The 22,223-nt window shown below is 37.6% G+C and overlaps 1 protein-coding gene across 1 annotated transcript in view; it reads right to left on the reverse strand.

Annotated features, from left to right (window-relative positions):
* Positions 1-246: 246 nt before the first annotated feature.
* The window catches only part of LOC140139249 (uncharacterized), an 81,212-nt gene continuing 59,235 nt past the window's right edge, over positions 247-22,223 (reverse strand). The window contains exons 19-25 of the mRNA XM_072161029.1: positions 21,589-21,612; positions 18,208-18,340; positions 16,783-17,118; positions 13,335-13,943; positions 6,572-11,448; positions 5,656-5,829; positions 247-1,712 (exon numbers count right to left, since the gene is read on the reverse strand). Coding sequence (XP_072017130.1) covers positions 6,938-11,448; positions 13,335-13,943; positions 16,783-17,118; positions 18,208-18,340; positions 21,589-21,612 — 5,613 coding nt within the window. The 3' untranslated portion in view covers positions 247-1,712; positions 5,656-5,829; positions 6,572-6,937. The remainder of the gene's footprint in view (positions 1,713-5,655; positions 5,830-6,571; positions 11,449-13,334; positions 13,944-16,782; positions 17,119-18,207; positions 18,341-21,588; positions 21,613-22,223) is intronic.

A 22,223-nucleotide genomic window follows, 5' to 3' on the forward strand; every position in this document is an offset into this window, starting at 1 on the left:
GAATGTCTGATTGAAACAAATTTTTCAGTTTTGGAATCTACAAGGTAAGAGCTTTTTAAAGCATAAAAAGCCAATTAGCCAATAGGGCCACCTTAATCTTCCACACAGGGAATGTGCATTTTAAATGGAGTTACCTGAATGGGTGACTCCATTTGAAATCTACACTCCCTGTGTGGAAAATTAAGGTCATGTCTTCCATTAGGAGTGTAGTGTATGGATTTCAACTGGAATAGTCCAATGTGACCCAAACTGGGTACAAAGTCAATTTTCAGATTTTGCAACATGATAAAGAACTTCTAATCTACGTATTTGATATAAATATCATCAGAACTTGGTATAAATAAAGCCAGGATGTACAGATGAAAACAGTTGAAAAACATTCAGTATTTAACCAATAAAGAATATCTGTCATTGGGCAGGTAAAAAATTCCCATGTACTTGTGGCCCTTGAACATGTGAATGAAACTGATAAAAAGAGGTTACATACTGTATTTCGTCAAATAGTTGCCCCCCCCCCTCAAATAAACGCCCCCACCACTTTTTTCAACCAAGATGTTTCAAAAATGCCGATATTTCCAAGTTCCCCACATGGTCGATAATACCGTCACTTTTTGGCGAAAATCTGGATTGGAAACCCGGAAGTGAACCTGAAGTCAGTTCATAGTTCATCATTTTAGCGTGAGTTTTAAGATTACCTAATGATTTTAACGGGAATTATCGTTCTAAAATTGACCTTGAATAAACGCCCCTCTTTGGGAAAATGTAACGCCCCCAGGGGCGTTTATTTGACGAAATACGGTAGGTTTTGCTTTAAACATGTTCAGGGACCAACGACATCGCCCAGTAAGGATTTGAATGGTAAATCAGTTCAAAACTCAAAACAACTTAGGTGACACTGCCCTCATTTGGCTAGATTGGGTCACAGATTATATGATAACTATTCTATATATTTCTACATACCTACTACATATACTAGATAATATAAATTTAAATACTGGGTTATTCCATATCAGATCACCCAATGAGTTACACCTGAACCCCTTCAAATTAGCATAAATATGGTATAAGAGTACGGTATATTAGGCCAACATTCTTTGAATTTTGGCCACAATAGTCATAGCCGCTAATATCCTTATGACAATATGACCTACTACCACAAAAAGTTGGTAGTTCGAGACGTCCTTGCTACTGCGTTGGTGTTCTTTGTTTCACATGCACCTGTGTAAGCCAATAGTAGGGGTGTACGACAGACTGTACGTCCTTTGTATATGGGGGCACACTGGGACGTTCACGAAGGACTTACTACAGGCTTGTACACGTGCGTTGCAAACAAAGAACAGTAACTCAGCAAACCAGGATGTCTTGAAACTACTAACTTGCGACTTAACGATCATTTTGTGGTAGCAGGTCACATATTGTCAATAGAAAATTGGCAGCAGCAGCCATTCTGGCAAAAATCACCAAACAATGGCGAGCCTTAGCGCATAAACCATTGGTCCGATGCGGATCAGGTTTAAATTTCCACTTTTTGGATGATTTGAGATGGAATGATCCCACTACTAAATAAACTAAATGTGGTAATTCTTTCTACAAAGATTTTCTATGTATAACTTACAATACCAATACCGGTATTAGCTTTAAAGTCAAACTGCAGTCTCTACTCTATCTTCTGCTAGTCATATGTCAATTATGACATTCATTTGGTGACCTGCCTGAAAGTTGAAACAAGAAATGAAAAAATAATTATAACACAAATCCATACAAAAACATCTTAAGAATAAGCGGGCATGCATTTTGATGTTGTAGCAATGGCAAATTTTTTAGCAGTGGCAAAATTTGCGGCAGTGTTTCTGTTGCAGAAAACGTTGAGCAAAACAACAAAGCCACAAACAAAGTTAAATTGTGTAATTCTCTTCACATTGGTGTCGACTGCAGACAACAAGTTTCAAATTTTTTTAACAATTTTAAAAATGTCAGATTTATAAATTTTCATGACCATATTTGGAATCAGCAGGAAAAATGCATTTAAATGATTACAAACAAGGCTAGTATTGGTTCAGCGGTTCTGAGATTTTGAGAAAATATCTGAAAACTTTTTATGTTGAAGCATATGGCTATCACGCAGAGGATTAAGGGACAAATTACAGCAGCGAACGGAAAACCTGTCTGTCGCAACACAAAACGCACCAAAATTATTGCACTAGTACAGACGATTTATCACTTATTTTACCAGGGAACCATCCCACCCAGAACCCAGGGTTTACAAGATGCATCCTCTAATCAGTAATCACTTGTGAGCAACATGATGAAATGAATTGATGACTGGAATAAATTGCCTATTATGTTGCACTGATTTACTTGAAGATTGGATTATAATATGAACTAGACTGAACCAAACTGAAACTGCAGTCACGAATGCAAAAGATAAATAATTGAGATTTTAAGATGTATTTTTTTGCGGAAGGAAAGAAAATTTAATCACTGATCTACATGGGTATATATTCAGCTTAAAACTAAAAAAACAACCTATTTTTGAATACAATTGTATACTTGATTTTCTCATAAGTACTTACGCAAAACTCACCTGCATCAGAAGTTTTCTTATTGTCTTTATATACCAATTATAGTACATCATGTCCTGATAAGACTGATGCCCTATCTAAAACATCAACAGTGTATTTTGCTTCTTAACTTGGAAGAGCATCTGTCCAGGAACCAATAGGTCCTTGGTTCAAATATCAGATAACTACTGGTTTTATTAATAGCTGTGTGCTCTGTTGAACCAGCATCAAATGGTTTTTGGTTCTTGTTTCAAATCATAGATTAGTGACTTCTCTTTGTTGTAAGCTTACTACATTGTAGATACATCATCAATCTAGTAACCATGAAGTTCTGGGTTCGAATCCTTTAGTGATCGGTGATTTCTTTCTATTGGTAGCTGTTAGCTTACTACGTAGAGTACCAATGTAGAAACCAGGAAGTTCTTGGTTCAAATCCTGTATTGATCATTGGTTTTATCCCATTCTTTGCTACTAGCTTAGTTGGTAAGTACAGCATAAATCTAGAAACCAAGAAGCTGTTCAAATCATATTTGATATGATTTCCAATGTGTTACTTGCTACTAATAGCTTAGCTGGTGATGTGTCAAGTCCAGCTAAAGTCCACTAACCAAAAGGTCTCCAGTTCAAATCTAGATCTTCAGTGATTTGCATTTTAGTGCTAGCATTGTTCTGTGTCAACATCCTTCCCCTGGCCATCTCTGAATAAAATTCTGGCTATGATAATGACCTCAAGCTCAAATATGCAGTCACATTTAAAACAAACTATCAGTTTTTACTAAATCAATTTCCAGAAAATGTTGGCACATTTTTGAAATATGACCGATATTTTAGCATTGACCTGAAAAAAATAAGCTAATGGTTCACCCCAATCTCAAATTGTTAAGATTAACTATTAGCAAGCTATAGTGTCAGTTGAGCCCTAATAATTCAACTCCTGCATGTCATAATGATTCCTTTGTAACATTGTATTCACTTGGTTGTTGAGTGTTTACCTAAAAAATAAAAGTTTGCCAGTTCATATCCCACATTCTGCAGAGATTTTTTACTGTGGGGTCATTTGGTAGAACAATAGTTTGGCATCCAATGTTCCTCTTGGCACTGGGTCAGTTTAGCAATTTTGTCGCTATAAATGGGTCAATTAAGCAATTTTGTTATAAATTTGAACCACTGCATAATATTAAGTGTGGTACTAATTAGTTATTGGTGTGTTTTTTTTCAATTAGTCTGAACATGCTGGGCCATATGGCCATAGCAAGAACACTATTGGACCCTAAAGAAACTTGAGTTCATCTTTGGTATTTCAATGAGTAATTAGCTGTTTGAAGAGCAAATAAAGATCAAATAATTTGAAAATGTCCATGTTAGTATTAATTTTCAGCTGTAATTTGAAGACTCAGACATTAAGAAACATCACTTTGTCAAAACAAAAATATCTGTTGAAATTAATGGTCAACAGCATCCACATTCACAAGGATTCTAAACAAGCTCCTCTCTCACAGGGATACATTTCCTGCTTTTTTAAAGTGCTGCACCATCAAGATTGCAGCTTATATAGAGCACAAATTTAGTGAAAAAATGAAAAGCATACATAACACGGCAATGCAGCAAACATACTTATATTAAGCAGACAAGCAGAATGGTAAAAACATGCACAGAAGTCCTAGTACTGCCCAGAATGTAATTGGGTGTTCAGACATTTCTTTAAATGACATGAAAGACTTGATGTTGTCTGGTAAAGCATTCCAGAGGTTTGGAGCGATATGGATGAAAGATCTTATGTCAGCAGATTTCAGTTTTCTGATAGAGTCATATTCTGAAAGCCAGATAGAATCAGAAGCTGGTAGAATGACCTTATTATGATACTGGCTATAATGTATGAGCCTGACCCCTTCTGATGGGAGTTTGAAATTTGACCCTGTGTAAAGTTTGATGACCTTTTCTAGCCAAAAATTACTGCAGTTCAATTGCTATCAGGCACTTTTGTGTAGCCCATGATGTCAACTAACTATGGTAAAAGTGCAGTCTTGCTTCACCCCAAGTGGTACCACCCAATCCCTGAGCTCACAGTACAAAAACTCATAATCTGTAGCTTGAAGTCAACTATTCAGTTATGGTTGTTGTATGGAGGTTATGAACAGCAACTGTGCTATTGCAAATGAGAGCCTTTTGGCTTTGTGATTATTGACCTAACCAGTTCTAATGCTTTATGAAACTTACATCTGTCAAACCTCTGCAGTTTTTGTTTGTTTTCGATTGCTCTAGCAAGATTGGTTGCTAAAAAGTCAGGGTTACTTAGATTTTAAGTTTTTTTGACCAACATTGTAAACTTTCAAAGCTATGCCTGAGATCAGAGAGATTACCTAGTTAAAAATAGTTTGGGGATAAATAGTGGGCTATTCCACATGAAATTCATACACCCCTATGGACGACTTGTGTATTTCAAATGGAGATACCTCAATGGGTGAATTAATTTGAAATCTACACCCTGTGTGTGTAGATTAATGAGAAGTCTTCCATGGTGGTGTATGAATTTAAACTAGAATAGCCCATTGCAACTTTTGATGAGGGACCTAAACCTGAAGCAGCTATATCCTAACCCTTAACCCTAACCCTCCTGTATACTACAAAATACTACTTGATATATGCGCTGTTAGTGCATGCATCCCACGTGGTGTGATGACGCAATCGCCCTAAGTGATATATAGGCACGGTTTAGCTGGCCAGCTGAAGCCCAAGACCCGTGGCAAAGTGTCGCCGACCGAGTGCTTGGCATGCGAGGGGTCTCGGGTTCAATTCCACCCAGAGCAAACAACTTCTTTCCTTCTTTTCTCTCTTTATTCTTTCCTTCTTTCCCTTCCGTCCGCTTAAAAAGCCCCTAGGCGGTTAGGGTTAAGCTAAACTCTTAATCCTAACCCTAATCCTTCATCCATAATCCTATGTATCCTAACCCTAATATCTCTTGGTCTGGCAACAGTTATTAGTGCCTTAAACCCCTACCCTGTCTCACTTGTACCATTCTAAAAATTTCTATAGATAAGGTAGAGTGCATCCCTGCTTAGCACTAAAAAACAAAGACATAAACAGACAAACATACCTTTATGCATGTATGGTCTTGCCTTGTTTTCTTAATTACAGCTACTGTCTTCTGTCCCAACTCCACTTTCTACACCTCTGATTTGGCTACAGTCTAATTCTGCTGCTTTGTCCTTTGTCATTTCCACAGTAATTTCTTCCTTGCTGCAAATACCTCCTGAGTCACCTACAAGATCTAGATGAGTTTGGAATAGATCAAAAAGGGAAATATGTATGACTTGAAAGAAGAATCGCAGAACAATATGCAAGAAATATTTATATAGTTCCATTACTAACATCTTCTTGAGGCAGTCGTGTAACTAGCTCAGTCGTTTCAATGGGGCTATACCCAGTCATTGAGATATATCCCAGCTAACACAAACATTTTGGTAACATTTTCAAATGGCACACAAAGGATGTCAGAGAGGTTGAAATCTTTTGCAAGACATTCAAATGTATACATTTTGAAAAAACAAAAAGTCAAGGATTCTATAAAATATAAGCACAGATTTGGTGTAAAATCAACAATTTGTTTTTGCCACTTTTTTGTGACAACATATGAAAAATTAAAATTTGGCTTTGATTTTCAAAATTAAATATTTTCGACAATTTTGTATCTAATCTGGTCGAAAATTTGGACCAATGGGTCCGAATTTTCTTGCACAATTGAAAAAGCAATGGATCGACTTCTTTCAGATCATCTGACTCACAACCCTACCCAAACCAAACTCCTGGCATCAATTATCAGCTACCAGTGACAAACATAACATCCCACTCAGGTAGATGACATCATCAGATGGTAGGTGATAAAAAATGTTAGTAGCAAATTCATAGAGAGATTGACATTTCATCCCGTTTTTGAATTGTCCACTTAAAAATATGTTTTATTTATAGTTATTATTGCTAATAGTGCAAAATCCTGTAACTTTTACACTCACCATCCCCCTGTTGCTCCTGTACAATGCCATTCCCATCATTGGAAGCAGTAATCTCAGTTGCTACCAGCAAGCTTCCCATACCATCACTCTTCATCCAATCATCGTTTTCTACTGTGTCACAAGTGACCATGGTTTCAGGACTTGTTTCAATAATCACCTCTGCGACACAACTTATGTCACTCACTCCTTCGTTGCTTAAACCAGGTTCGGCTGTATCATAAAACAGAGTTGTTTCATTGTCTTTCATTGTCTTGTTAAAATCCATTTCTTTCACAAGGCTTACTTCAGTTGCTATTTCTTCATTCATTTCAGTCTCATCTATATTGTTTATTTCAGTCTCTACTACATTGGTTATTTCAGTCTCTGCTACATTGGTAGCTTCAGTTGCTCAAAAATATCCATCTCTGCTACATCACTTTTGTCAGTCACTCTTTCTCTACATATTTCAGTCTCTATTTCATCATCAGCATCTTGAGTTGTTTTAGTAGTGTTTATCTTCGCATCAGCACTTACATCAGTCACTGTTTGTGCATACAGTTTTGTTTTATTATATGTTTGGGTCATTTCTGAATCATCCACATTTGCTTCTAATTGAGATGTACTTGGTTCTTGATAGTCTGCTGGCATACTTGATGTCATGTCGCTGACAAACACATCTTGTGTACCTGATTCTTCAGCATCTGCAGCTAGCAGACACTGCACCAAACCTGCTGATAACGGTACTAGTGAAACTTTCAAAGTCAGCAGGTCCTTTTTTGGTACTTCTACACTATCACCTGTAGGCATTTCAGTTTCAAAATTTGCTGTCAGTTCATTTGCACAATCTGTGGTGAGACTATAAGAAGTACTTGGCTGCCATTTTGATTCATTTTCAGCAATGTAATCACCATATAACTCATCGTTATTTGAGCTCATGTCATATTGCACAGGTATCTGGATACTTTCTGCTGGGAGATATTGCTCCTCTATTTCAGTATTATGAATGACAGCTGCTTCTCTTTCAATTCCAAGTTGTCCTGCCTTGTCATCTTCATTTTCAGCGCACCAATCAGATGCCAGCACAGTTGGGACTACATTCATCATGTGACTTTTCTCTTTCAAACTGGTATTGTTATTGTCATCTGCAGATTGTACACTCTGATTTTGAGCCCCATTTGAGCAATCAACTTCCGTATTAGGATTACTCATCTCCTTATATGGCAAGCTTGATTCTATACTTTCAGCTGCTACAATCATGTCTACAGATCCATTGTTGGAATTGGAATTGTCAGTAAGTCCATGCCTCTCTTGGTCAGGCTCAACAGTTTTCATTTGATCATTTGCAGAAACTACAATCTTATCCTGAGCCCTAATTTTCAAATCAGCACTCATTTCAGATTCACAAGCCTCTATATCTCCTGCACTTGTTTGCTTATTGTCATCTGCAAATGGTTCGATCTTGTCAACAGATGTACTGTCATGGCTTGAAACAATCTCATTGTCATTTACTATGTCATTGTCAGTACTAGCCTTTGTCTGCTTCAATTCTTGTGTAGTCATGTCAGCCTGGAGAATTTCTGGCACATCCAAGTTTGAACCATATTTACTTGAATTGGGACTAGTAGTATCTGAGGTATTTGATATCAGTTTGGCTAAACTGGGTTTAGCACTATCAGCGGAAGATAGCTCAGCATCACTTGAACCTGATTTGACATCAATTAGGTGGGGTTTAACACCAGTCACACTAAGGTTAGTGTTTGGCAAGCTTGAGTTAGCAATAGGTTCACTTAGTTTAGCATCAAGAATACTTTGGTTAGCACTAAATGAAGTCAACTGAAATTTAGCTGGGGTTGGTTTATGACTTGGGGTGCATAATTTGTCATCAGAATTGGACGGTTTAACACCATTTATACTTGGTTTAGCATTAGAGGTATTTGTATTTGCAGCATGTAGTAAGTCATTGGTTTCACTTTTCTTGCCATTTTGAGGCCTGTAATTGTAACTTGATAAACTTGGTTTAGTGTCTGGTAAATTTGGTTCAATGTTTTTCTGCATCTTATCAGAATTCTTGTTTTTATCAGCAGAATTGTCTGTAGCAGCTGAAGGATTCAGAAAGCCCCAGAAAGAAGTACCAGAAACCCTAGGGGTCCTACTTCTATTACTATCAGGGTCAGTCTTATGAGCACCCTCTACGGTTTCAGACTTATCAGTTCTTGTGTTTGACACAGTGGTACCCAATCTGACATCAAGGGTAATTGAGTTAGTGCTGAGTTGTGTACAGCTGGTATTAGGTTTAACACTGGTATTACTTGTGTTAGCTGCTGACACACTCAAGTCTGCACTAGATTGACTTGGATTAGAAGCAGTATAACCAGAGTTAGAATTTGGGATGTTTGAGCTTCCACCACTGGTTCTTGGGTTATCACTAGCAAAACTTGGGCTATTGTCCGAGACAAGTTTAGGTTGAGGCACATGTGGTGTACTGTTAAGTGTACATGGTCTATCGTCAAAATAACTTTGTTTAGTGGACGTACTATGGTCTCTACTAGAACTACTTTGAACAGTATCAAAAGAACTATCAGAAAAAGTCTTACTATCAGAAGTAATCTTGAAGTTTTCAATCTGTGTCTCATACCCAGAGGTTTTGGTTTCAGTAGTTGCAATTTCGATATTGTGAGTAGACACATGACTTTCAGCACTATCTGAATGATAACCAGAGCTGGCTGTTTTAGTACAAGTCAAACTACCTTCTTCATCAGAAGCACAAGTGCTAGCCCTAAGAGTAATATCATCAAAAGAATCCTTACTGGACTTGTTGCTATCTGAGCTTTTTGTATCATCGGAAGAAGTAGATTTGGAAATTTCCTGATTTGATCTTTGCTCAGATAGCATGTTACTGTTAATTATCGAACTAATCTTTTGGTCAGGTGTACGATGAGAAATATCACTCATTTTACTGTCAGAAGTACTTGTCTTTGTTCTTACAGAACCAGTCTTGTCATCGGCTGAAGTAATTTTAATTTCAGAACCAGGCAAACTTTTCTTGCTAGAATTGGTAACACCAGAACTTGGTTCCGAATCAGCAGTGCTAAATTCTTTAGTGGCAGATTTTTGTTTCAAGATAGGACTGCTTCTTAATTCAGAGTTTTTAGTTTTTGCTGAAGGGGAACTTGATTTATGGTCAATAGTACTAATTGTTTTGCCTGCAGAACTGATCTTTGGGTAAAAACTGTCAGATTTTGTCCTACCAAGGGAGGATTTGTCACTTTCTGAACTTGTTCTGGAATCACTCTCACTAAATTTGGTATGGGGTGGGTCAGATGTAACAAGGCTAAATTTTGAAATGGTGGAGTTTTCCTTCTGAGAATGGGAGTTTTCCTTCTGAGAAATTGAGATTTTCTTATGAGAATTTGAGTTTCCCTTTTGAGAATTTGAGTTTTCCTTCTGAGAAATGGCGTTTTCCTTCTGAGAATTTGAGTTTTCTTTCTGAGAATTGGAGTTCTCCTTCTGAGAATTGGAGTTTACCTTCTGAGAATTTGAATTTTCCTTCTGAGAATTTGCACCAGCAGAACTGGTCTTATAAGAAGAGCTGTTAAAGGCACTAGATTTCTCATCTTTGGTCCGAGATGTGCAATTACTTGTGGCAATTGCAGCAGAATTGTGTTCACAAACAGAAGTACCAGCAGGGCCAGATTTGGTACCAACAGGTGTTGTTTTCTGAGATGTGACACCAGCAGGCTTGGCATTACAATTAGTGGTGACAGTCTTTACCTTTGCAGAACTCTTCTGTTTAGTTTTGGAACTGGTAATTGACACTTGATCAATGTTACCACTCTTGGCATTGTCACAGTTTGATCTTTTCTCAATGGCCTGAGTAGTATTTGTGTGCCCAGTGTTGGAGCTGCTAGTTGTCTTTTGGTCAATGTTGTCACTCTTGGCATTGTCATGATTTGTCTCTTTCTCAGTGGCCTTAATATTCTGTTCAGTTTTGGAAGAGGTATTTGCCTTTTGGTCAATGTTGTCATTCTTGGGATTGTCATAGCTTGTCTTTTTCTCAATGGCCTTAGCAGAACTTATCTGACCAGTTCTGGAACTGGTAGATGTGTTTTGGTCAATGCAGTCACTCTTGACGACATTGTCACAGTTTGCCTTTCTCTCAATGGTCTTAGACAAACTCACTTGTTCAGCTTTGGAACTGGTCGTCGCTTTTTTGTCAACTCTGCTACTCTTGGCATTGTCAGAGTTTGTCTTTTTCTCACTGGCCAGAGTAGAACTTGCCTGTCCAGTTTTGGTATTTGTCTTGTGGTCAATGCTGCTGCTCTTGGCATTGCCACAGTTTCTTGTCTTCTCTGAGGCCTTAATAGAACTTTTCTGTCCAGCTGTGGAAATGGTAGTTTTCTTCTGACTAATGTTGCCACTCTTGGAATTGCCACTTATCTTCTTCCCATCTGCCTTTTTGTCGCCACTACTTGTTTTAGCACCAGCAGCAGTCTTCTTGCTGTTGGGTGTACAAGATTTGCTATTTGTAGCATTTGTTTTACCCCCACATGGGCTAGTACTAGCATTAGGAGAACTTGACTTTGAGGGAGGAATCCTGGCAGATGCTGCCCTTGGTGATCCAGTCTTTACATTGGCATTACCATTCTTCTTTGAATCATTAGATGGGATCTTTTTGTCAACTACTTTCCTCACATCAGGTTTCTGTCTTTGCTCCACTCCACCATGCTTTCTGTAAGTCTTAACTAAGTTATCCCTTTGACCTGTGACCTCTTTTCTCTGACCTTTAACCCCTTGCTGATTGGTTGCTGGGTTTTGAAGTTTGATTCTTGTTGTTGTCAATTCGGAGCAGCAGTCATTTGTAGCGTGTCTTAATGAAGAGCAGCGGAGACACTGACTACCTAAACAGAAAATAAATCAAGTATTATGTACAAAAATAGTCATTAAAGCAGGTGATCTTAAAGAAACGCAATACCAGAGCAGAAATAGACCAATGCCATGGTTTGGTCCTATAGCATTATCGGTGCCCGGTCAGGTACCAATGACTCTTAATATCACACCCTGGAGGTGTAATAAATTGTATCAAACATAGAAATTAATAATTGCACTGTCTTACCAGTTTTCATTTCAATTAAAATCTATGCAAATGTTCAGGTACAATAGAAAGAGTCAGCGGTATCTATTGGGGCACCGATATCGCGATAACACTACAGGACCAAATTAGATGTTGTGCTTAAATCATCACAATCAGGATCAGTTCCTGAGTTTTGTATGGGTAGAATTAGACAATTAACAGTATAAAGTTCCTTGTCCAGGGAGTTTCAAGCAAACTCAATTTTTACATGAAAACAAGAAATTGCTAATGGGGGTGTCGGACCGTCCCATACCAGAGTCAGGCGAGCGCCTTAATTACTGATTGACAGCCCTCGAATTAAGGATCTGAAGGGGCACGGCAACTTTTTTAGGGCAAGTTGATAATTGCCGTGGATTTTCTCTTAAAAGGCAAGGCAGCACGGCAATTTGTAATATTTCAAAAGGGCATCAAGGCAACTGTTGAAAATTTGAGAAGGGCACCAAGGCAATTTAGATGCATTACCGTCAGCTGAATTCGACACCAAAGACGTAAAATTCGACTCTCAACTTTACACTAAAACTAAGCTGATTGCTTTCAAAAACCTGCTTTATAATACAAAGCAATCAAAAATCAACAGTTTAATTTAGTTAAATTTTGCGATCCCTAGTTCTGAGCTGCAAAAATGACTCGAAACAGCGATGAAACAGCTGTAACTTTGGTAATAATATTGATAAAATTCGCCGGGATAAAAACTATTTCGTGCAAAACATATCTAGAGATGGGCTCACATGTACAGGATAAGACGAGACCGGAAGAGTATCGCCATCAGTTTGCAATGGGAAGTCAATGTTTGATAATCGAGAGAACAATTGATTTGCCCAGCGCTCAGATTTTGTTTACCATTTACACGAGGTCGAGGAGTCTTAGTTACTAACAGCGTTTCTGATTGGTCGATAGTACGTTGGAGGTATTTCTCTGACCAATCGAGAAAATGAAGTCAGAATGTCAGATTTCTAGCTACCAGATAATGTATAAACTGTATAAAAGCTGATGTGATTGGCTGAATATGTAAGCTTACGTATGGGGTAATGAATATTAATTCACAACAAACTATTGTGTATACTGTGATTGATAGGTGGGTTATGATGCTCAAAATACAAGATTTTCGATTTAATTTTCCACAATTTTGCGGGGATTTAACCAGTAGGCCTACTTGTTAATGACTTTATAATGAAGGGACAGGGCTGGCCGGCTAGGGCACCCACGGCAACTTCATTTAGGGGCACGGCAAGTGACTGCCGTCGGTAAAGGACATATTTTGAGGGCATTGCGGCAATGGGGGTGGGCACCCACGGCAATATGCCGCCGGTGCCGTGGGTTAATTCGAGGGCTGCTGATTGAGCTAACTGGAAAGTTTTGTCTCAATTTGAAAGTGCCGTTGGTGAGTTTGTGGTTGCATCACCAGCGTGCAGACAAATTTTCTACCCCGCTGGGTTATGCTAGTGCACAATTATAAACCGCCACTGTCAAATACATGCATAGCGTCACTCTCAACTTGAGATGAGACGCAATATTGACCTGTATTAATCATCAACTTAGGGACGGCTTCAAAACTCAACCGCCGGTTGCCCAACTGTTCTATCCGGTTGGATCCGGTTCAACCGTCATCAACCGCTGGTCAACAGCCGGTCAAGTTTTGTAGCCGCCCCTTACCTGGTTGATTGTGTCCCTCACAAGAAGGAAAACATATACCATGGTCTGGTTTCATCACCATCTGCAATGCAACTCGGAATGTCCTCAGCAACTTATCCATGCCCAGAACTGTCAGATGTAATGAATCTCCTTCTCTGAACAACTTATAGTAGTCAAAACTATGCCTGATGACATACATGTTGGACATATCATGCACAGCTGTGATTGCATATTGGTTCAAGTTTGCTCGTTTCATGGGTATTGTCTCTGTTGACATTCCCTTGTTCACACATAACCTCGGGATGACCTCCGACCACAAAACAATGCATTCTGGTACCACATCTCTTATCAACTCCAAAGTACGATCAATGTTCAGAAAGTTCACATCTTCATCAAAAGTAGCCATGTCGTTTGTTCCAAGATGTATGATGATGCAAGTTGGAGGTGGGTTGGATTGTAGCCAGCGTTGAAAGTTACCCATAAAGTTCATGAGAGTGGCACCCCTGTAGCAGAACCAGTAGACTTCTGTGGTGTCCTGGGGAAGGCCAAAGTTCTCTTTTTGGGTCTCCATGGCTTGTACCTGAGCACCATCCAGGATGTTGTCACCGATGATCCATAGGATGTCATAGTCTAAAGGAGAGGACACAAAACCAAGAAATGTTTTTATGTGTAAATTCAAAATTTTGACTTTCAATTCATTGTTTTAATAAGTGCACTCAAAATGACCAACTTTAGCACCAGGGGGTGCTAATTAGGTCAAACAAAAATACTGGTCAAAAATTCCATTCAACAAACCATGTCAATCAATACATATTTCAGATAATTTTTCTCCAGCAGGATTTAACATTGCATGTTTTCATGTTGCATTGCCTCTGATCTTTGTTTCTGCCTGTCCTATTATCAAGTCACAGACGTGAGTGACAGACTATAATTATGAGCCTAATGTGTCAAAATCCCTGTGGTAGAGGTAAGAATGAATTTTTGTGATTTAAAATGGTCTAATGCTACTAATGCCAGTTCCATTGAGTTGCGTGCACAATCAGTGTTAAACTTCTTCACAGTAGCAACTTGGCTACAGCAATGAGTGTTGAAATCCGCCCCTGTCTGATCCATCCAACTAGGAAAAACAGTGACCTCTATTTTAACCAAAGGGCCTCACAGTCCATGGTTTCTTGGGCTCACAGAATTTGCACTACAGTTTCCAGACACACCATGCAAGAAAAATGGTCCTTAAAATCATTGTATAATTTGTCCGAGGCTGGTAAAGCATGCCCATTGCAATGCACAGCCGGGCATATAACGTTGGCTGCAATGCACAGCCAAGCCTATAATGTTCACTTTTTCATGCAGCGAGTACAATATGGCTATACTGCACACATTTTATTTCTGTTCTATTACTCTAAAATTTGTATGATTTAAAGCATGATAGCAACGGTTTGCCAAATTATTTTAAGTTGTCTACATCAAAGCGCGTACACATACCAACATGATACGTAACAGCACATATTTAGTAATATTGCATGAATTGGAATACCAACCATGCAAAACACTTGTGTAGAGTGTGCTTTCTTTGGATTCTGATGCTGAGGTGTACATTATTTTATATGGGTACACCCCGTCAGTCCGAAACCCCATTAGTCCGAACCACCGCTAGTCCAAATTTTAAGCTTACCTAACGCTAACCCTAACCCTAAACCAAAAGCTAACCCTAAATCTAACCCTTACCCTAAGCCTAACTCTAAAAATTCTGACTAGCAGTGGTTCGGACTGACGGTGTTTTGGACTGACGGGGAGACCCCATTTTAAATAATGGATGAAAATGGACTATTGTAACAACAATATATTGAAAACTAGGGAAATAGATGGAAAATAATGGTAGTGAAAATGATAAAAAAAACCAAGGGTTTCAGGGTAAAATGGGACTGTCAAATTCATTACAACATTGAGATGTTAACAAGTTTAATGTATAATGATAATAGATCTTTTCAGCAGCTAATCGTAAATTAGTTCAAAAGTTGTTGCACGCAGCAAACAAAAACCAGCCAATCACCACACAGTGCATACAATGAGTGCATGGCATGGTATGATTGTTCACTGCAGTCATGTACTTTTGCTCTTATCGTATAGAATGCAGTGTCAACTGCGTGGTTGAATACATGTTCAAATGGCCAGAAATTGATTGGTTGAATATGTTTTGATGGTTGCACATTATGCATCTTTCATTATAAATCCTGAAAAGGTCTATGATAATGATAATGATGATGATGAATCATGCAAGGGAAGCAAATGTGCAGAACTCCCTTCCCAAGTAAAAACAGGATAACTGTTACTTGCAATTCTTACAGTGTTTCTGATTGGCTAATTATGTGATCTATTCATCTGAGTGACCGATTGAAATGCAGCTTCTAAATATTGAAGCTCAATACTTTTTAGTTGTACAATCAATTCTTACCATGTTGCTGATTGGCTAAATAGAATATTATAGCCCTGTTTTAGCCAATTAGAAGATAGTATTCAAAAAGTAGTAGTATAGGGGCAATTGTTTTTATGTTACAAATACATGTAGATCCATGGATGCCATTTAATCAAGAAAATTTTGGACAGCTTGCATTATTTTGGTATGTGAAACTCAAGTAGTAGAACACAAGAAGTGATTGCTTTCACAATATGAAAAAAGAACATTTTTGTACTGAAAAGATTGCAAAATAATAATAAAGAAACATATTTTCAATGCAGAGTTGGAAAACCTGACATTATTTGGTGCAACTTATATTATGTTGGTTATCCATGCTTGTCTAATAGAACATACAGGGTGATGATTTAAAAAATATGTTGCAAAATTAACAAAAACAAGTAATTTTCACCTGGAAATTTTTCCAGACTTGCGAAAAAAGGTACATCATAAATATCAATACATGAGCATAGTTACCAAATATTTGACAGGACGGTACCTGGTGTAAAACAATGCTTTACATGCTTGCATGCAGGTAAGAAGACTAGGCAGTCGTTTTAAGCTTACCCAAATTCACACCAGCCTCAGTACCTTCTTCAAAATCAACAAAATCAGCAGCATCAAGATAATTATCATCAAAATATTCATCACATCCTGAATTCCTTTTTTCACTGACTTCATCATAATCAATGATATCTTTAGCCCTCGTCTCTGACTGAGCATTATCATCCTGCGTACCTTTCAATTTGTCCTGTTGTGTCCTCAATGTGTCCATATCAAGTCTCCCCTTATTCATATTCTGACAGAGGACACATTTCGATAACCTATGACCCCGCTTCTTAGAGTACTTGCATCTTAGGGTCAGAAAGCGCCCTCTAATCCCGCTCGCACAAGAGCGCTCTCTAGCATGACTTTTACTATTGAAATGTTTTTGCATATTATAATCATTTCTTCTGGGTCTATTGAAGTGAATGTGCTTTCTATTTGTGTAATCATGTGTGCGATTCCTGTCATTACCAGATTCATTGTCCTTCTGTGGTGCTCCCTCTCTGTTCTGCTGTTTCCATTCTTGCTCTCGGTTACTGGTTCTATTCTGGTATTGATCATCTGACGGCTGCCTTCTTGGTTCATCACTCCACGATGGTTCTTTAGATGAATTGAGTTCCACATTGGTTCTAGTCTTGGTGTGATCTTGTGACTCTTGTTTGATGCGGTTCTTGGTTCTGGTCTCAGGTTGAGGTGAATCTTGTCCTTTCCCTGTAGCCCATTCGACAAGTTTCTTACGTTGTTCTTTCAGGAAGTTACAGTCTTGGAGTGAGTGTGTAGAGGTTGAGCAGTAGAAGCAGTAAACATCTGTGGGTAGTAAAGTTTATTTTCTTTATTAAAGTTCCAGGTGAGAGATAAAATACCGGTATATAAAAATAACTAATGATCATGATGAACTTTATTCTCTTTAGGAACAATTATTTATTTGAAAGGTGAAAAAAGAACAACACATAATGCTGCACCTTATACATGGCATACAAAAGCAGATCCAGCAATAAAATTGTCTGCACACATACCTGCCTGTGCTGGCCTGTCTTTCAGACCTATGGAGACAAATCTGATGCTATAATCTGATGTTTTGACAAATTGTAAGAAAACAGGGCTTGTTGTTTGTTCCACAAACAGTTTGATTGATTCATCCTTTGATCCGTATATATTGATCACAATGATAGCTCATAAACAAAACCCTAATCTAACTCTTTAGAATAACACATTGGAGTGGCTTTTCTTGAATCTACCAGATTTGTCAAGAAAGATTCTTGATAAAGCTGCTCGCCAAAAGTGTCCCCATAAATGGACCAAAATGACAGGACCTGACGTAAGTCTGACAATTTGATAGTTACAACTATTAGCAGGCCCGTACGCAGGATTACTTTTGGGGGTGCTAATTTTGAAAAAGTGGACTTTTTTTCCCAAGGGGATGGGGCAATTTTGTGAAAAGTGGACTTTTTTCCCAAAATTTGAACCATTTTTGACCAAAAAGCGTAAAAAACCTGATTTTTTTGCTCGCTACGCTCGCAAATTGTCATATTTTTATATATACTTTTGCAAATTTGGGGGAGTGCGACGCACCCCCTGTGTACCCGCCCGACTATTAGCCCTAGTCGCAACTTTTAACTTCAACCCTTTGCCTATCTGTTGCATCCTAAGAACTTGAGTTAAAATTACAATTTAGGCGGTACATTTGGGTGCAAAGTGTGCACAATTTAACTAAACTCAGTTCAGACCATTTAAGACCCAAATGAAGGTGTAATTTTGTATTGCCAAAATATGGTGTTCATCGGACTGAAAAGGAAGATGCACAAGACAGTTCTTGGTTTATTGTTTCTTCTCTTGGGATTTTCAGGAGGGACGTCCCATGGAAAAATTAACAGGTAGGATGTGTTCAACACCTACCAAGTTCTGTCCTTCCTTCCACTGGTTCCTGCTTGATTTCAGGAGGCTTGGTAAAGACATCTTGTTCATCATCTGACGATGCATTGCACTTGTTCATGTCCTTGTTGTTGGCTTGCCTGAGCAGAAATTTGTGCTGAAACAGGATCATAAAAGAACACTTAAGAGTCTATCTGAAGCAGGGGTCCATTCAAAAACATGGTGCAAGTTTTTATTTTTATTTTTTGGGGGGAGGGGGCATCTTGCCTGATTAAGACATCACTTGGATATTATTTACCATTGTTTACATATTTATCATTGTTTACCTACTTTTCCAAAAGCCAATCACAGTTCTTTTTGGCATACCATATAAGGTCATAGTGGGCTGACCGGACAGAAAGCTGGTTGTGTATAGGTCAAGCAGTTTTCCAATAATCACTATGGACCACAATGGCCTCATCCCAATGGCATAGTTCAATAACCTCAATTAAACAACCAAGTGACAAGTGCAAAATTTGACCTCAAGTTACAGAGTATGAGTTTTTGTCCCCAAATTTTCACAGGTCATTCAATGAATGTACAAATGTATAAGGGTTAAAGAACTGTTTTACACAGTTTGATTTACAGAGATAATTTGAGACTGACGAGTTCTGACATCGTCACATAAAAAATCTCTGAATATCACCTTTTGACAGCATGGAACCATGAAAGCAAAAATAAATTTCCTAGGTTGTGTGAAAGATCCAGAGCATTTGAGCAAATCCTTTGGCCAAAATGATGGAAACTAGCAATGCCCCCATACCTGTAATTTTAGAGTGAGCGGAGGAGGTCATGTGTCTATTGTGATGGGTCATGTGTATACGTTAATTATAGCAAAACAGACAACATCTGCACAATATGCAGATTTAATACAAGAAACTTGTTTGGAAAGTAATTAATGCAATATGTCAAGCCCAAGGAACTAAAATATTTAGTGGTGCAGTGCAAGGAAGTATGAGAGTAATGGTTTACGAGTAGACAGTGGTAGAGTGTTAGACACATTATGATTCAGTGAAATTAGCATGATATTTACCATGCAACATATGTCATTTACAAAGTGAACAACAAATATAATCTCAATTAATAACAGCATCAGCCATTGTCAAATAGCACTAAATAATTATGACTGAAGAGGTTGATTAGCTCTGGTGATTAATTAGTTCTTTGTCAAAACTAAAAGAAAAGAAAAACATAAGTTTTTCCTTGGTCTTGCAAAAACTCTCTGTACATTTAGATGCATATTAACAACTAACACTAAACATATAAACACCTCAAATAAAGAAAGTCCGCAGCTATGTAACCCGTCCTACACTAAAAGTTGATCTTGTTATGACAATTTGATTGATAAGGTTGTGTGCAGAATCTTTTATATACTGGTATCAATCTTTGTAGCCCTTTGTCAACTTTTAGTGTTTGGTATCAAATTGGAGCTAACAAGATTCTGCACACAACCTTATCATTCAAATTGTCACAACAAGATCAGGTTTTGGTGTATGACGGGTTACATAACTGCAGACTTTCTTTATTTGAGGTGTTTATATACACAGGTATATGGATATGCTCATAATAACTTGTGACTAACAGGATAATCATCAAACACAAGACTTTTTTTAATTCATTTTTTTGTAAAAAATGTGGAAGCATGGACCCTTAGAGGTAACACTTAAAGTGACACTTTTTACCACTAAACCATCATGGGACAAGCTGTCTGAGTGGTGAATTTAATTATACATAAGCTTTTACAGAACAGATTGATATTACTATCATTATCGTGAAGTAGACCTAATAAAACAACTTCAACAACTTCATCAACATTATATCACTTTAAGTGGCAAGTTATATAAGCATATCCATGTCTGCACATAGCACATACAAGATCTCACCGATTCAATATTGGACGACCTATAAAAGTGCTTTCTTGTTATTCTTATCAATAATACAAAGAGTTTGTTAATAATACATATCCCTAAACCATGCAAATTTAAGAAAGGTAGTACAAAATGTGAAGCTGCTAACAGAAGCACACAAACATAACTTTACAGGAAACAACATTTCTTGCAACCTAATCCAAATGGGCTATTCCAGTTGAAATCCATACACCCTCTATGGAACATATAACCTAAATCTCCCACACAGGGGGTGTAGATTCCAAATGGATTCACCCATTCAGGTAACCCAGTAAATTCACACGCCATGTGTGGGTGATTAAGGTAATAGGAGTTGTATGAATTTCATGTGGAATAGCCCAACAAGGCCAATGTTTGAAATTGTGAAAGTCACCATTGCAATATTGTTTTTTTTTTCAGTTTTTTTTTATCTGATCAAGAGGAATGAGTCCAATGTCACTAAAACTGATGTTGAGTTCTTGATGATATCAGGTGATACATTCTTATGTTTTACTTTGTGTTTAAAGTTGGAGAATCACTCATAACTTTGAGTTCAAATTTAATGGGGTTTGGACCATACTTATAAGCATTGTAAAAGTGTAAATGAATAATGAACAAAAATCAAAACTGAATATGCTTGATATTAGACTCATTTCTCTTGATCGCGTCAAATAATGTAAAACATAAAACGTGCGCATGCATGAAAATTACACGAGTGACACAGATTCACAAAACTTTAATGCTCGCAAATATATCTTCCTATAGACCTTTAATATATCAATTTCACAAAAATTACATGCCACAAATTATGATCTTTGAAATTTCTCTTCAAATCATGAAAATTTTGTTCTGCAAAAATATATATAATTTATAGTACCGTATACATGTCAAATTCAAAATTTCTAACATTGGCCCGAGTAGATGAGGGTAATTTGTTCCAAATGTGCAATCATTCTAGGTCATATAAACCAACTGACCTTTTCGGTAAATCCCATAATTAATGCAATTAGACCCAGATGTCATCATTTGACGTCACACCTATATGAGCACATCATTTAGCAAACATCATTCCTGCACATTGCAAGTCGATGTGATGTCATAACATCTCAGTTCTAACCGCAATGAATTGTGGGATTTACCGAAAAAGGTCAATTCTGTATAATTCCTGTATTACAAATTCCTTATTCATTGTGGGATGGTTTTGGCGAATTTTAGTACAGTTGAACTCTGACCTATCAGGAAAAATGCATTTTTATTTTTACAAAACATTGTTTAAAATGTCTTATTAAAATTTTTTTAAATATTGTAATCTTATAAATTATTATAAATATTTAAAATTATAACAATATTATAATTAATAACCTGAATAATTAATACTTATAGCAATTTTCCTGATAGGTCAGAGTTCAGCTGTACCCAAACTGTCCCACAATGCATTGTGGATTTGTAATGCTGAATTGGCTTATTGTGAGAAACTTACATCTGAACGATCTCTCCATACTCGCTATAAATGGTAAAAAATAATTAGCAGGGAAATATTATGTTTATGTTACATATAATGCCAGCTACAGTTAGGATTGCATCACAACTTGTTGCTTTTTATGTTGACCCGTAGGTCACCGGTTCGAGTCACAACACAACCAACATGTTGCTTGTCTTTAATCTTGTTTGCTTCATTTCACCCAGGTGCAAATGGGCACCGGGTTATGATGGGAAGCTAGACAGACTAGTTATGCAAAAGGAGTAATTTAAGGAAAGTTGATGTCTTTTGTGATGAGGCAAGTACATAGCTTTGAATTTCAAGATGAGTTATTTCTGAACATGTTGAACTTCTTTTCAGCAATTTTGCACAAGCTTTGAAAATGTTTCAACTTATGGTGGCAAAATCTTCCATATGGTCTTCTTGTTTAAAGGGTATTTGCTGGTTGGTTGAACTTGTTTTTGGACTGTTGCAAAAATATTTGGCTACAAATGCGTATCCTGTTACACTTGAATGGCCAGCAACAGATCATAACAATGGAGGCCGTAATTCGCTGCCGTAGTGCATTTTAGAAATCATTGGTTACTGGTTTAAGCATGGGCTCATACACCTGTTCCGAATTATGATACAACATA

Source organism: Amphiura filiformis, chromosome 18 (assembly GCF_039555335.1).
Source record: "Amphiura filiformis chromosome 18, Afil_fr2py, whole genome shotgun sequence".
In the NCBI taxonomy this organism is placed as follows: Eukaryota; Metazoa; Echinodermata; class Ophiuroidea; order Amphilepidida; family Amphiuridae; genus Amphiura; species Amphiura filiformis.